The sequence below is a fragment of the Kwoniella europaea genome, chromosome 1 (genome assembly GCF_036810445.1).
Source record: "Kwoniella europaea PYCC6329 chromosome 1, complete sequence".
Taxonomy (NCBI): Eukaryota; Fungi; Basidiomycota; class Tremellomycetes; order Tremellales; family Cryptococcaceae; genus Kwoniella; species Kwoniella europaea.
The window spans coordinates 4183166-4200082 of NC_089487.1; the positions used below are offsets into that span (position 1 = coordinate 4183166).

General features: G+C 43.1%; 5 protein-coding genes across 5 annotated transcripts; 3 read left to right on the forward strand and 2 right to left on the reverse strand.

Moving 5' to 3' along the window:
* Positions 1-439: 439 nt before the first annotated feature.
* Positions 440-2094, forward strand: V865_001589 (uncharacterized protein; the record flags this gene model as incomplete). Its single annotated transcript, XM_066225406.1, has 7 exons — positions 440-768; positions 847-992; positions 1139-1278; positions 1393-1490; positions 1620-1727; positions 1848-1916; positions 2001-2094. The coding sequence occupies 7 exons, from the start codon at positions 440-442 to the stop codon at positions 2092-2094; spliced, it is 984 nt and encodes a 327-aa protein (XP_066081503.1).
* A 300-nt stretch (positions 2095-2394) lies between these two features.
* On the reverse strand, positions 2395-4375 carry V865_001590 (uncharacterized protein; the record flags this gene model as incomplete). The annotated part of the gene is made up of 11 exons (XM_066225407.1): positions 2395-2664; positions 2758-2808; positions 2878-2980; positions 3051-3113; positions 3190-3225; positions 3317-3462; positions 3539-3608; positions 3705-3828; positions 3897-4005; positions 4089-4188; positions 4281-4375. 11 exons carry the CDS (start codon positions 4373-4375, stop codon positions 2395-2397), a joined length of 1167 nt encoding a protein of 388 aa, XP_066081504.1.
* A 1411-nt stretch (positions 4376-5786) lies between these two features.
* Positions 5787-8269, reverse strand: V865_001591 (uncharacterized protein; the record flags this gene model as incomplete). The annotated part of the gene is made up of 11 exons (XM_066225408.1): positions 5787-6239; positions 6341-6544; positions 6620-6698; positions 6772-6839; positions 6911-7059; positions 7216-7254; positions 7324-7441; positions 7544-7559; positions 7638-7768; positions 7856-7940; positions 8043-8269. 11 exons carry the CDS (start codon positions 8267-8269, stop codon positions 5787-5789), a joined length of 1569 nt encoding a protein of 522 aa, XP_066081505.1.
* Positions 8270-8752: 483 nt separating this feature from the next.
* Positions 8753-9898, forward strand: V865_001592 (uncharacterized protein; the record flags this gene model as incomplete). The annotated part of the gene is made up of 5 exons (XM_066225409.1): positions 8753-8858; positions 8937-9174; positions 9256-9315; positions 9518-9674; positions 9752-9898. The coding sequence occupies 5 exons, from the start codon at positions 8753-8755 to the stop codon at positions 9896-9898; spliced, it is 708 nt and encodes a 235-aa protein (XP_066081506.1).
* A 1662-nt stretch (positions 9899-11560) lies between these two features.
* V865_001593 (uncharacterized protein) lies at positions 11561-16570 on the forward strand (the record flags this gene model as incomplete). Its single annotated transcript, XM_066225410.1, has 11 exons — positions 11561-11937; positions 12035-12155; positions 12212-12358; positions 12416-14221; positions 14327-14622; positions 14692-15458; positions 15547-15645; positions 15704-15805; positions 15881-16102; positions 16205-16372; positions 16455-16570. 11 exons carry the CDS (start codon positions 11561-11563, stop codon positions 16568-16570), a joined length of 4221 nt encoding a protein of 1406 aa, XP_066081507.1.
* Between the last annotated feature and the right edge of the window lie 347 nt (positions 16571-16917).

Below are 16917 nucleotides of genomic sequence, written 5' to 3' on the forward strand. Positions count from 1 at the left end.
ATGTCATACACCAACGTCATTATGACGCTACCACTTCGCAGCTCGATGTCTTCCATTGATCTTCCACCTCCTTGACATAGCTGCAACTTGCCTCCATTTCCCCTCTTATTCGTCTGATCCTTAGTCATGACCACAAAGGATGTCGATCTGTCTCTGCTGGAACCAACAAAGGATGGTCGAGTGAGCGTTTGAAAGATTAGAAACAAGTTGGATATATTTGGTGGAGTCTTCGTTAGCAGAGATATGTTGTAGGGATTCTCCTAGACTAATTTGTCTATTAAACTCGACTCGAAGTGACAAAAGGTGATCTTCGACTAATCACATTAACAATACAAGAAAATCCTAGTGATTGTGCATACAGCAATAGCAACCTTCCTCATCAGGAATAGTCATCTTATTGCAACTAACAATACAGCCTTTATCTTTACTGTCACTAATCATGAAGAAGACTCTAGGACCAGTCGTAGTGATCGATACCAACCCAGCTCGATTCACACACAACAACCTCCCTTCTTCCACCAACCTCAATACGGACGGCAACGCCACGAATGAGCCCAAAGGTAGATTTTGGACCTCGGGGGATGATAAAAACAACCAAGCTACATACCTGTTTTTCCCTATCTTCACTGCATTTTTGTTAATCTTACTTTCGTCGTTGTCCACTCCGATCATCGATGGGTTGAGTATTGCGAATGTTAAAGTGGATGGTGGTGGGACGGTCAAGGTAGGTACGTGGGGTTGGTGTATCAGTGGATTTGATGGTATCGAGTGAGTCTGAGTCTATTGACAACGACAACATCGCGTGTGACCGATAGAAGTACTTACTCTGATATCTTGGTATGGTAGAAATCAATGTTCTGCCAATAAAGGATTTAACCTAGATCTATGGGCTACTCTAAATACTTTACCGGACCCTCTCAAATCGTTGAAAAGTATAAGTAAGAATATCAATGTAGATTATCTGATTGGGAGTGGGGTAATGCATATCTTAGGTGAGTTGACCATCATCGGTCTTTCATACCACACCGTACTACAAATACCATCGAATTTTCGATCTCGCCACCTTTCTCGATTCAAACTCATTGAATTCACGATTTCCGACTAATTGACCTTTTTTTATCTGTTATATGTTATGTAGCAACCTTTTCAGTCTGGTTGACACTTTGTTGGACCCTTGCTTCCTCCGGTTCATGGGAAAATAGAGAGAGACATGCTTATAATTGGACCAAATGGGCTTTCAACGGTGCTGGATTCAGTACTATCTTTGTTCTGATTGCTGTGGGTTATTTCGCTCCTGGCTGGACAAGCAATCCAGTTCCATCCATTCCACATTCCTTACTTATCTTCTTGATTGAACGAACTGACAAGAATATTCGTATCTGCAAATCATAGTGGTCATTGGATATTGGAATGTTAACTCGAATGCAATCGGTCTCAAGCGATGTTTTAGTTGATAATAAATATAATAATTCATTATCAGTCAAACCAGGGTAAGTTCTTAGTGTATTCGTCACTCGTCTCTTCACTTGTCACTTGTCAATCGTCAAGTCCAAGTCCGAGGGGATATCACTCAATGTTTCATTATGCAAGAGCTGACTTACCACTTGATGATATAACAGCCCAGCGATATTCATGAATCTTTTCTCATTCCTTCTCTGTCTATCATCCTACCTCGTTAGGATGGTTTGGGGTAGATTCAAACCTAGACCTAGTTGGACTATCAAAGGGTTAGTTCAAATCAACCAACCCAGAATTCGCTTTTTGACACCTTATGCCGTATCTCTCATAAGAACCTTTCCTTGTACTTGGGCCTGAGCTAATTGAATAAGTTTTCCTTGTGTTTATAGTCACTCTGATTTCCACAATCCACCCAACTCAGCTGCTTTACCTCCCAACGAAGATACCCCACCTACTTGGTAAGTAACCTCTCATCAGAGAACACATCCTTTTCGTTTCGTTTCAATATATTAATTCACATGGATGTCACTCATTATCAATAGGGAATCATTGAACATCTCCAATGATCAACTTGATATTAATGAGAAACCACCTATTCTCGAAAATTCAGTTGATCAACGTGGATTTGTCGTTTAAAACTCACTTTGTACTTGTAGATACACGAATATAGTGATCTGTAGAGAACATCGATGAGATCATCTCAATGATTGTGCATATACAAATTAACGGATATACATGTATGTATTCTATGTGTATGAACCAATTTAACAATTACCCAAACCAAGTTGCAGAAAAGATATGTTTTTTGTTAGATTTTGATTTTTATGTCTATTTCGAAAAAGGAGAAGCAATTTTCCTGCAATGCCCACCACTGACCGAAATGATACTGTATCAAGAAATCAAATTCCTATTGAACGTCAGATTGAGATACCAGGGTTATTCTCTTTTACCATTATGTACGATAACATCCGTCAAGCCCGTCTTACTGGCATTATCGATATAATCCAATTTATGACTTTCGTGCAGCTCAGTCTCATTAGGATTGGAATTTTGAGATGTTTTGTCCTCCAGTTCAATGGAGTCGTCATCGATATCTAGGTCTAGGGGATCTTTACGTACGATTCGATGAGGTGTGTGGGTGTAGGTTGGTCGGTGGGATTGGTTGGAATTGTGGTTGATAGTGGAAGAGACAGCTGGATCACCGTTCTACGTGAAAAAGATCGAACACAAATTAGCATAGGTATAGTAAAGACAGTGAAGCGTACTGTGTGTACAGCGAGGCTGAAACCTTGTACTTACTTGAACATAGGTTTCCGTGAGCACATGTACGACAGGTCCAGTCTTATTTGTCTATCACACATCGGAATTTGGATCAACCTCTATGAGCTTATCTTGATATACGAAAGGACAGTCACTCACTATTCCATGATTGGAAGAATCATTCTTCATAGTTCGTCTTAGGGAATATCGACTGTTGAGTGAGGCCAGTAGACCGCAGGTGTAGAATTTCGACTGAACCCATCTAAAAGTGAAAACAATTTTGTTGATTAATACCTCATAATCCGTCTGGCGAAAAAGCAAATTCCACTTACAAAGCAAAGATGTCAAGGTATAGAAGGGGGAACCCAAATGTAACGATGAAGAAGAAGATTACTCTGTACAACATCAACATCAGTAATTGTACATAATACATATAGAGTATTTTCACCGTGGGGTGATGAAATCACTTACAATAATGTAGGTGGTAATTGAGTTTCCACCATGACCCTATGTCCCCATAGGGGTCAGCAACAGCTTCACTCTGAGGATTGGAGAAGGTGCAGTGACAGTGACAACTTGAATAGGAGATCCAACCTACCTGATCAATTGACTAATCGTATCATCAGTCTCCTTCCATCCCGTCTTACTTTTCATCAAACTCCACATGATGCTCGTAGTGATCATCAGATCAGCAGAGAGGGAACCACATAACCACATGTACATGAATACTTTCTTTTGTTCAGCCTGCAGTATATCATCACAACATCATATCATCTGATCAGCTAGGCAAAATCCACATGCCTCTTTAGGAAAGACTTACATCGACTTTACCTGCTTGCACTGCTGCTCTGATAGGTGGCATACCGACTGCCCCGATGATCGATACTAGCCTGTTGGATCCACCGTCGAATTAATCAATATGGCTTTGGTTATTGCATAAAGTGAAGGCTTTGTGTAGAGAAGAGAGCAGCTGAGCTTAAACTTACAGGCAGATGGCGATTGCTCCAACTAAGATTTTCGATCGATTACACAATTTGTATGCCCTTTCAGTGAAGAATACTTGAGTGGCGACCGAAGGGATGATATCGATTATACTCATATATACAAGGACTGGAAGTAAGACATAATAACATTGTCAGTGTTAGTCGTTAGTCGATCAAGGGTAGAGATGGACTTACGGTTCAGAGACGCAAAAGGAGCATAAGTACCAAAATGATATACGAATAATCTGAACATTAAGACGATTATGAATACCGTGGCTAAGAAACTTGATAAAGATGTGATTATCTATACAATCAGTCAATTATCATAAGTCCATGAGTACTGTATTGTGATATCGGAGAGTATGATGTTGGTAAGCTGATACTCACAACGATAGATTTATTAAACATCCTATCTCCTTTCGACCAAGTCCAGTAATTGATTAATTGGACGATCATCACCCCGCATAGTAACATATCTGTTCCGGATCTATCATTTTACCACAAGGACGTATTGATCAGCTCCTTAGTAATATCAAGATGTTGAAGAAGGCGAAAGTAGGAAGAAACCACAGTACTCACGCTATGATAAAAGTACCCAAATTCAAATTATGATTATAATCCACCGATTCCTTGGCTGCTATTTCCAAAGCTTCGGCAGCAGTGAGATTACTCATCTTGATTTTGTTTTGTTTGTTTTAGCGTTATGGTAGCTGAGATGGTATGGTGTGAATGAAAGTAAAGAAAGACAGTGGTCAGATTAGTCCAGAGTTGATGTTTGTATGGATGAAAGGTGGTTATGATAGGATAGATGTTGCTTAGCCTCGTTGCTGAAGAAAGAAAGAAAGAAAAGAATCTGCAAGCTATTTATATGGATGTTTTTCCAACATTTTTATCGATGGGAACGTTGTCGCATCGAAGGAGGATGAAAGAATGATTCGTATCACCCGGACAATCTGTATCATCTTACTGCATCGTCTACCGAGACGAGGAAGAGGAACAACGAAGAAGCTCAGGTCCCAGCCCAAGTACATCAGATGCCAATCAATCATTCAGGCGCTGTTCCTTAACCAGGTGACGACAACACCTGCTGAAAGAAGGGTACACTTGGCAGTTCTGGACTGATGATTATCTCTTTTCTCTCCCTTTGAGCTTGACTATTGAGTCCTTTCCGTGATTGACAGGTGAAGAAAGTTACTCGGAAATGATGGTGATGGTACCTCTCGCCCATCGAAAGGGCAGGTAGGGGTACCGTATCCATGTTTGTTGATGGTGCAAAAGGTCAGTGCGAATCATGGCTTGTATATCGTCAAGTTTCGCAACTTGGCTTCCTGTTCATTCATGTAGTATACCACCAAGAACACAGTTGTCACTGATTTAGTAATCGCTCACATCAGTGATGGATTGCGGGGATGTCAACTGATCAGCAAGTGAAGTTGAATTCAGGTAAGACTCGGCTGTATTCACGGCGCTTTTACCGTACCTTTCGATGGTGGCTCGTGCGTTCCACCGCAAACCTTATTCCCATCCTTCGCGACTGTAAGGGGAAGACATCAATGCTTCATCTCCTACTGGAAGATACTGGAACATGATGCTGCACGTATCTATGTGATGTCCGAATTCGAATGTCGATCGGCAGGAGCTCAGGCTCAGGTATACTCATCGCTATTCCCATTGTTCCTGATAGAAGTTTGGAGATGTCTCAATTGACATAAGCCACTCTCGACTCGCCTCGGAACCGAGGACGACGGTGGTTGATGATGGTCGTCAAGGGCAGCGATACAATAAAACCCGAATTATTCTATGAGATCAGTGTGAAGCTTAGAGGCGTACTTGCAATGACTTGTATAACATCCGATAAGACCGCGGGAGGAATGATCGAACGATTTGGAACTAGGGTATCTACAACTTACAAACTTAAACAATCTGTCGATCTTCCTTCAGATGTCAGATATCATAAATCAAGCTAAAGTCCTCTCCGTTCCTCTCCGTATACTATTCCAAATGACGAAGACGGTCTATCGCGTAATCCTAATCCAATGCTATACAAAATCTACCTATAGCTACAAAGCTATCTAGTACGCCATCTTATAATCCCTCATAAATCAATCCCAAAGGGAGTTTTCCCGATTTAACAAATCTAACATTCTTCGTCTGAGTGAAACTTTCAATCGCGCCTTTACTATTGAATCTCCCATATCCACTATCTTTCCATCCTCCATGTGGTAAATTATGTTGATCATGTATCGTCATTCCATTTACATGTACAGCTCCACTCTCAAGCTCTTTAGCCATGTCTAGCGCTTCCCGATAATCGTTCGTGAATATTGATGAAGTGAGACCGGTAGAATGCGAATTGGCATGTTGGATTATGTCCTCTGTGCTGGATAAGCGATGTAGGGAGAGAAGTGGGGAGAATGATTCTTCGATGTATAATTTGGAGGATGCTGGGAGGGATGAGAAGATAGTAGGAGGAAAGGAAGTTGAGGAGGTAGAAGAGGTAGAAGAAGTGTTTGAGGAGGAGTATAATACCTTGGCGCCCTGGTGTGAAAGGTTCATCAGCATACATGACTTGGAAATTGATTTATGTGTTCTGTGCATGTTCTATATAAGTCTTAGTCTTAGAAGATCAAACCACTCACCTCCTTTATCGCATTATCATATAAATCCCTCGCACCGTCTCCTGAACCAGGTCTGACCATCTCCATACCCTGTTCACCCCATTTGGCTTGTTCTGCAATTTCCTTCAATACTTTCTCAAACTCATTAGCAATTTCCGAATGTACCAATACTTGTTCGGTGGACATGCAAACTTGTCCAGAGTTGAAGAAAGCTCCGAAGAGGATCTATCATGACGATATAACATCAGCTGAAATTCTCTATTACAAAGCGGATGAGATGAAGATTGAGAGATTGCTCACATTGTTCGCAGCTAATTCGAGATCTGCACTAGGTAAAACTATCGCTACTGATTTCCCACCTAATTCCATTACTGATGGTCTGCCAACACACCCTCATAATCAGTACGTTTCTCAGATTTATGTCGATCTTCGATGTAGATGCCATGACTCACTTTAGATACTGTCCACATTTCGCAGCTAGGATCTTACCCAATCTCACCGACCCAGTGAAGTTGACCATCTTTTTGGACATAACAAGAATTGTATGAATTAGCTATGCTTATCGTGTTTGGGATACTAGGGATAGCTCACCCTTACTTCCCTATGAGCGATGATTTGCTCTATCCTCTCCGCCACATCTTTCTCAGAGAAATTCAAGATCTGTAAAGCGCCTTTGGGTAAACCTGCATCTTGGAATAAGTGACCGAGAAGCTGGAAAAATTGAGGTAAGAGAGGTGAGGCTATTTATCGATGATCAGCTTCGGATATCACCATCTCCAGCTCCAGCTCCATCTCCAATCATTAACGATCGTCTTCAGTCCTGCTATGATACAGATCCGAGGAGTATCTCAAGGCGGACGTGTACTCTGATGTACTGTCTTGTACTCTGAGCTTACCTCTGAGTAGAACGGTATTTCCACATGCGAGAGGGTACGCTAGATCAAAATCCACGATCAGCTAGATGGATTGGGTGACTCTGTGAAGACGAAATAGAAAAAACGTACCTATACTCCTCAGAGCTAATGTCAGAGGATAATTGAACGCGGGTATACTCAACACAGGACCATAGGGTTGTCGAAGGACCATCGAGAAGCTCCCATCGACAGTTTGAGGTATGGTACCCTAGCAATGATTTATATAACCTCAACATCGTCAGCTTCTGGCGAATGGATCGCTGGTCAAGGGGATTATGAGGATGATTGTCCTTGGTATTCTAATATTCACCTCGACTGAGATTGCTCTGTATAACGAACCCAGAATAACACGAAAGACTTAGAATAGATATTCTTATATATCTCAGTAAACAGCTGGAACTCACGTATGAGAAGCACCTTCTAATAAATGTAAAGCAGATTCCTGATCTTTCTTCACTACCAGATCCGAGAAAGTACTATCGGCACGTAGTGCTTCTTCCAGATCTTTTGAACGATCCTTGATCAATTTTCCAACCTAGATGTATCATACCATACCATTGAAATTAGCTGGTCATTCCCCCCACGAGAGTTGAGTCAGTATGAGTGGAAAGGTTGAACTTACAATCTGTAAGATCCCTTTCTTCTCCCAGCCAGTCACGTCCCTCCATTCTTCAAATGCTGTTTTGGAAGACATAATCGCATCGTTCCTGATCTCAACTCAGCGGTCAGCTGAGCTCTGCTGTAGTATATAGTGAGGTGATCTTGGTGTTTTACGTTCTGAACAATGATGGAAATGTAGTCAGACTCACACTTCCTTCTCTCCAGCTACCACAGCCTGACAAGACTCTCTACCTGTCTTTGGATGTGTATGAACAACCGTACCTCCCGAGGACGTAGCGAGAGACTGACCGCCAATCCATAACTGCACTGTAGGCAACGAGGATGAAGATGCTGGCAAATAGAAACGTCTAACAGTGTGGACAAGCCGACGATACCGTCCAGCACTAGCACTTGCGCGAATCTTGATGGAGGACATGACCAGTACAGGTCTAAGAACTGGATGAGATAGGGAATGGATACGATACAGTACAAGAAGCATCGGAATTCTCTCTTGCCAGTCTGGTGATGTAACTGTAAATCTCAGGCACGCTTGACCTTTACCGTGGACAAGGAAGTAACATCTCTTCCAGACAATCTTTTTGGTACTTCCTCACAGTTAGATATGATACGCATGTAAATAGTGGTCTGAGGTTGTTTGTTAGACTGATCATTCAAAAGATGTTTTTCTTAATAGGGGGTGAATGCTTGAAAAGGAAGGACTGCGTTATCCAGCACAGCGCAGTAGCTGATTAATCCAGTTAGGTTAGTACCACTAACGTTCACACGCTCACGTATTCAGTCAAGTCTCTAGGCTGACGGTCACTCGACTGCCGTCCACAAGATGTAAGATATAAATAGAAGAACGTAACTCTTTCCGTACGCATCCGTCCATCATCCATTACCGTTACATCAGTCCATCATGACCCTCTGGACGTTCTTAGGAAGACAATGGACAATCCTACCCTCTGCACCAAGAGGGCCTTACCTTAAAGGTAAAGTCGTGTTGATGACAGGTGCCAATTCAGGTGAGATCAAACTCTTTTCGGCAGTCAAGTAGATTGTTAGATTGGCAGATATTCATGCGTTTTTGTGGGGTGTTACAGGTATTGGCTTGGAATCCCTCAAGCATTTCGCTCGAGCTTCACCATCAAAGTTGATCTTATGCGTAAGGTCACTCCAACCTACCGAAGAAATCTTAACGAAATTACAATCTCTTCATCCAGACTTACAAGCCGAGATTATCCATCTGGATTTATGTGATTTGGCAACTATAAAGATCTTGCCTGACGAGCTAAAGAAAAGAGGTCTCAACAAGATTGACGTGGTCATCAATAATGCTGGGTGAGTGTATATCAGATACCGTATACTATTTACCGAAGTTATAGACCCGACTGATATTCGTGGAGGATCCAATGTGATTAGGGCTCATCCAGGAAATGCCGACAAACCACCAACTTTCACCAAAGATGGCTACGAACAAACGTAAGTCGCGCAATTTACATTCACTGCACTGACCAAGATGAGGCAGACGCCTTTATGGTTCTGTTCCATCTGATCTAGCGTAGCATCCGAATATGGATTTTTTTTTTGCTGATTGCATGCCTGTCGATATGGATATCATTTTGCACATAGATTCCAGACCTCTAATCAGCACTTTACCTGACATCTGCGTCATAACAGTCAGTCCAGGTTTAGCAGTCACTAACCTTGGAAGGGATTTCAAGTTCAGTTTGTCGTTTGTTTTGTTTGGTGCGCCATTCTTATTCCTCAATGCGAGAAGCGCAGAAAAAGGGGCGAGGAACGTTAGTTCTGCTGTAGCGCAGGCGGATCAAAGCTATGATGTGAGTTACAGTCAGTCTGAAATATGGCATCAATAGACAAATGTTGAAGGTAAAACTGATATCTGTTGATTCCGCAGTACTGGGCCGAGTGCGGCCCATCATACTCTGAAAGTAGTTGGTTAACTTCCGGTACCGGTATAAAAGCTACTAAAGCATTGTACCAGGAGATGATAGATGAAGTGGAGAAGATCAGTCCGGGTGTGACGAAAGGTTTGATCGTATGATTCGTATGCGTATTGTGATACATGGTTGTATTTGTGTATTATGGACGTTGGGTGTTGCATGAAATGACATATGATATATACGATATGAAAGTATAATTGTGAAAATCTGTTGTACGTATCAAGAACAATGGTCGTCAGCATCATTCCCTTGTTTACTGCTATGGTTTACTGCTATGTGTATAGCCCAGAAGATGCAAGGTGTATGACGAGAAGAGAAAACGACAGTATATATTCAGAATTTTCAGTGTGATTATTATTTTTTATACCTCTTTGTGAAAGCATTACTTTTCACGTAGGTGGGTTGAAGATAACTTGTTCATCTTTATATATACCGTGGGACGAGTGAAACGGAGGGTTGTGGAACAAGCGGAAGATTGACTCACATATTGTATAGCGAGTATACCGTTTCTTAATTTATGAAGATGAAAAGACAAGAAAAGAGGAACCAGCAAGAATGAGATTTAAAGATGGAGAGAGGGGAGAAATTTGGTGAACTGCAATCCATAGACCACTGTGAATAATTACTTCTTCCCCTCACCTAATATCACGCGTCTATGGGTGGTGACTGGTATCTATCTTATTGTTCTTTTCTTTTCATACTGACGCGACGATTTCGACCACCCCAGCCAGGGTGAATTAAGCTATTAGGCAACATTTTAGCATCACGATCCCTTTTGGCACATCCACTACCATATCAGCAGCATACATGGACAGATACAGATAGACATAGAGGGATCTGTTGTTGTTGTTGTTGTTATATTGCAATCTCGACTAGCATACACGTTACACAACTTTCGAAGAAAACGGATATCCACGGCGAACTCGAGCCAAGAGCTTACTCGTGGCGAAACAAAATCAAGACGGATCATCGGCTTGCTCCTTCGTCAATTTCAACTGAATAGGAATAACTTTAGTTTATCACTCCTCTCCCTGTATATCCTGGTACGACAAAGACAAGACCGAAAAGCACGAGTAGTGACCTGATCATACCGACTGCCTTGAAGAGTAATCTGAATACGGATACCCAGTCCACGGAAATCAGCTGATCTCGAATCTGAGCTTGGACGTTCGACTGGCACTGGTACGCGCACATACCATCTACACCATACACAGTATACTCCATCTGACTGCGAAGTTGGACCACAGTATCAACAAAAACAACGTCCGCAACCACAGTTATACTCTGGATTTTGGGGATCAACGCGTCGACAACTTGTCTGATCTCCATCAATCACCGGATGGAAGCTCATGATCAGATCGATGGATTAGAATAACGACATAGAAGATAGATTGGGGAGATCAGCAATATACTATAGATCATAGACTACGCGACACGACGTCTTCCATCAACATCAATCGACTCACGCTTGGACTTGAACATCGTTTGTTCTGGCTCTCTCACTCTGTTGATTTCCATATCAACTTATTGGTCATTGTGATTGTCATCCTATAGAGAGAAAGGTAAAGGAAGCTCTCACTCACCTTCAGCTTACAGCATCGCCTTACCTTTGCACAAAGATCATTGTTTCATCTCATTCACATTCACACGCACCTACTACGATATACATCAACATCAATATCCATATCAAATGACCTATCTCCATAGATACATATCTCAACGCTTAGAATCCATCAGACATAGAATATAGAAAGGTCATAATCATGTCATCATCGCTAACACTCGATGCTCCCGGCGCATCATCCTCCACCCATTCGCATTCCCATTCACCATCGTCCGTAGCATTCCCCATACCCCACCCTAATCCTCATTCTCCCTCGATAGACTCTCAAAAACCCTCAGCGTCCACTTCAGCCCCTGCAGTTCTATCGCCAAGGGTATCATCCCCTTCCAACATCCCTACACCAACTATCAATGGATCCACTTACCACGATCCGACTAATCTGAAAAATGGCGGCGGTGAACATGCCACGACGAAGACGGGAGATAGTCTGCCGAATTTAGGTGATCTAGATGCCAAATGCGGAGGGTGTCATGAGGTCATTGATCAGGAGAGCGGTGGGGTCGTAGTTGCTTTTGGGTGAGTATTTCACCCTATCTTCCATTATCATTAATTCCATCATATCCGCATCTTGAAAATTCTATTTCGTATAGCTTACAATGTTGGATACTCCCAGATCATCACTATGGCACGTAGATTGCTTCAAGTGTGCAAAATGCAAGAACAAAGTGTCAGCGGATACGAATCTGCTATTGCTATCAGATGGTAGTCCAGTCTGTGGCAATTGTCAGCTCTCTGTGTACAGACAATCTTCATTTGGTGGACAACGCTGACAGAGCATCCCTTCTTTCAGTGCTTCGTGTGCAAGCAAGCCATCACTGAAGAGGCTATTATGACGGGTGATGAATCTTATCATGCTCATTGCTTCACTTGTCGAACGTGTAAGAGACGTATAGAAGAACTTGTATTTGCCAAGACCAGTCAGGGTATATATTGCATGGTAAGCTATTACACTCTGGATCATTGCAGAGATCATTGCATTGACGATCTTGTCTAGGCATGTCATAACGAGCGAGTGGCGCGAAGTCGACGCCATGCTGAACACAAGCGACAGAAGCAAGCTAAGAAAGAGGCGAGGGAGCAAGAGAGGCGAGAAAAGGGTATAGATGGCAATGAGAAGGACAAAGAAAAGAAGAAGGACGATGATTACGGGATGACTTCGCCCATTGCGCAACCAAGCGGAAACTTCCTTCATTCCACACCAGGTATACCATCTTCAATGTCTCTTGCTCAAACTGCAAATTCTCCGCTCGCTTCTCCATCCGCTACCCCGAACTCCTTCAACTCTGATAAATTCGATACGCCCTCTAATGGTATTGGCACACCTAACGCCGGAGAAGCATTTGAAGATGCTTCTGAACGAGAGTCCTCACGCGAGAGAGAAAGGGAGAAACAGAGAGATTTGAGTGTAGATAGACCAATTCAACGATCGACTTCACCCGCCGATCGAAGAATCATCGAAGCTGAGGATACTCCGTTACCCGCTTCGCCATCTGATCCTACCCGTGGCGTGCCACATAGCAGATCTATGGATTCTGAACATAGTCCTCAAGGTCGTGCTCATCCTGGACATGCACCCAGCCCATCTTTAGGGTCTTCAAGATCGCTCAACACCTCTTCTCCTGTAAATGTACCTGTGGCAGGACCCTCGGCCAGACATCAACCTCAAAACGTTGGTTTGGGAGTAGGACCAGTAGGATTGAACGTTCCGACTAGTAAAGCTGATAGGAGACGATCTATCAACCCCGCAATGACGTTCAATATGGATTCTCATAATTCAACATTCAACGCTGAACCCAGAATGTCACCTTTGCCGCCTTCGCCATTGCGAGCGTCTTTTACAGACTTGCAAACGGAGCAGCAACAGCAACAGCAAGCGCAGGGATTACAACCTTTACGATCACCCACGGCACCTTCGCCATCTCCCGGAAACGACATGTTCCCATTCAAAGAGCGACAGTTGTCTGCTGGAGGGGGTGGGAGGTCAACACCGGACCAGAACGTATCTGGACCACCACCTAGAACAAGTTCTCTACCTGATCAACTTGGTACTAGTAGATCCAGGCCATTAGCGACAATTGAAGATGAGGAATCTTCAGCTTCTAGGAAGTCAAGCATGGACAATACTGCTTCATCTGGACTACCATCTAAACAACCGTCAAGCAACCAACTTTCCGAAGGAGCATTATCGACACCTCGATTGAACGCACCGAACTTGCCTCCGATGTCATTTTCATTATCCGATCCTGATTTCGCGGTGATCCTTAATAACATCGATCAATCGCCTAAAACAGATAAGATAACCAATAATAACAAATCCGGAGAATCAGTTGTGACTGTTAAAGCTGAAGAAGGGGGTAGTGGACCTCCCTCGCCATTGTCGATCAACGAAGGAGGGAACTCGCCTTCTCTAGCTAGGTCCCCACATATGGACATGTTATCTTCTGCTGCGGACCAACAATCTCAACTTGCTGGTACTGGTACTGCTACGACTTCTGGATCGCAGGACGCTATCACCTCCCGGTCGCCTTCGAGATCGAGATTATCCCCCAACGACCAAGTGCAGACACCGCAAATGCTACGGATCAGACAGCCTTCAGCTGATAGTACGCTATCGATCAATTCCAGATATGGTACAGGTGACGGGTCGTTCGCTACGCTAGTGGAATTGGTAGCTGGCGCGAAACATCGAGAGGAAGATAAGATCGAAGTGGACCTGACGGTGCTGTCGGGTGCGATTCAGGAGATAGAGGAATTAAGGGACACGATAACGGGCTTGAAGAATAAATATACTGGTGCTAAGGTGGGTCAGAGGTTTCCCTTAACATGTGTTCCCTCGATGTGATCACGTTGATTGGAAATGTGGACTTGGAGAGATAGCTAATAATTGAACTAACGACCTTTGCAGCGCACAAGTCAACAATATTCTGAAGGTTTGACTATAGCAGGAGAAGAGTACGATAAAGAGCTGGCCCATCGAAGAGAACTCGAAGCTGAAGTCTCGAGACTACGTGCTCAAGTACATTCGCAAACTGCTCGACTGAGCGTCATCTCAGGAGATGAAAGAAGAGCGGAGAATATGAGAAGGAGAAGTAACGATCTTGCCGTTAGCTTAACGGGACTTGAGAGGGATATATCACGGTTGAGAGCTCAAAGGGATATGACGCTTGCTGAGGTCGAGGAGCTAAGTGCAAGAAGGGGAAGGTGAGGATGTTTACCAGCCTCATGGTTCAAGTAACGATGCTGAATTGCATTTATCTGCTTTGATCTTAGTGTCGAATCATCCAACGGTGATGACGGAGCTTCGTCCCTCAGTCGATCATTGACCAACCGGCTTGATACGATCAAAGAGCAATATCGAGAAGAGCTCGAACCGCTTACCGCTCAGAGAGAAGCGCTTCAACGTGAAATTGCTGAATTACGAGAAACGAAAGAATCCTTCTTAGAGGAATCGGCAGCATTGGCAGCGAAGAATGAAGAATTAGCCGAATTGAATGCTTCACTATCTAGACAAGCTGAATCTGTACAAGATCACTTATCTAGAATTAGACAACCTACCACGATATTCAATAAATCTTCTACGAGTGGTCGAACTCATCCATCTGGATCCCCATCTTTATCATCCTTGGCTACTTCCGCTACATTACAGGAAGTACCTGAAGAGACGGCTAGAGTGGTCAAAGTGACTAAACCCGAACCTATCGAAGCTGCTCCTGCTAGAAGATTTAAATGGTATAAGTCTTCCAAAGGACCTGATTCTTCTTCTGTCTCAGCATCGATATCTAAACCACTCAATTTACCCACCTCAAACCTCAACCTCCGTAATCCCGGTTTGGGCGTGAACATGTCTGGACTAGGCTTAGCGAATGGTGTCCCCGGAGGTGCCAATGGAGGAGGAGCAGGTGGGAATGGTTTACAGAGACCTTCGACGGAGTTTGGTCTGAGAGATCATAATTTCAATCAACATTCCACGATGAGGTTGACGAGGTGCGAGTTATGTCAGGAGAAAATGTGGGGATTACAGGAGGTTAAATGTTCTTGTGAGTATTGTCTTGGCGAAAATAGACTTCGGATCTCAACTCACGGGGAAGAATCATATGCTAATAGTACATCTTGAATTGTGTCTAGCTTGCGGTATAGTCTGTCACTCGAAATGTGCCGAGAAATTACCACGAAGCTGTACAGGTAGTAGGAATGGTACGATTGAGAACCTCGATGGGCCTTTACGTGAGTATGGGGAAGAGCAATAGTCACCTATGACTATGCTGATGTTCGTTGCCTTTAGCCCCCTCAATGTTCGGTCGTGATCTAATTGAACAGGTCGGAGCGGATAAAACCCCCATACCTGGTATCGTGACTAAATGTATCAGTGCTGTTGAAGCAGTTGGTGAGTTGTTTTACCTGATCATGGATGGATCGTTACTCGACCTTGTCGCTTTACTAAGCATCTTCCACCTTGCAGGCATGGAATATGAAGGAATCTATCGAAAGACGGGAGGGTCTTCGCAATCGAAACAGATCACTCAATTATTCGAAAGAGGAGATTACGATGCTTTCGATTTGACAGATCTGGAAACGTTCAATGATATTTCAAGTGTCACTTCGGTCTTGAAGACTTATTTCAGAAGTTTACCTAATCCTCTATTGACTCATGCTTTACATGAGAGTTTCGTCGCTGCTGCTAGTGAGTTGGCTTTACTTGACCAAAACAACCTGTTTCCCATCATCTAAGAGAATGGATCGGTTCGAGAGATTTACGAGCTGATGATGCTTTGCGATGGTGTAGGTATCCGAGATGCCAATAACAAACATTCAGCTCTTTGTGCGCTGTTGAAAGAACTCCCCAAAGAACATTACAACACCTTGAAAACGTTGATGTTGCATCTCAACAGAGTGACAGCTCAATCGAGTGTTAATCTCATGACTTCTCAGAATCTCGGTGTGGTCTTCGGACGTGAGTTTGATATCTACATATCGATCAATGAATGAGAGAAATAAGATTCGATGGAATGCTAATGTGATGGTTTTGGGTGCAGCTACATTGATGAGATCGGCCGATCCCAATAGGGAATTCGGTGATATGGCCGGAAAAGCACTGAGCGTACAGTGGATGGTAGACAATGCACCTCAGGTGTTTGTTGACAGAGATTAGATCCAAAGATTAGAAATTAGTGGATGTTGTATATAATGACATAAAACGAGATATGAGCTTCATACTACGTAGGTATAAAATTGGTTTTCGTCTTTTCCTTTGAACCTTTTGTGGATCTCTTGTTCTTTCTTCCAAATAACATATACCCCTTCTCGTCGTTCTTCGATGATACCCCTTTTTCGCACTCACTATGTAAAGTATTCATTTTCTTAAATTTAGACTTGATAGATAATTAGGTGTCTATCTATAGGGTATGTTATTCGTATGAGGTTTATCGCAAGTGCGGATTTGAATATAGGCAACGTATCTGTATGGTTAGGTTGGCCGATCGTACTTCAGAGGTTTAT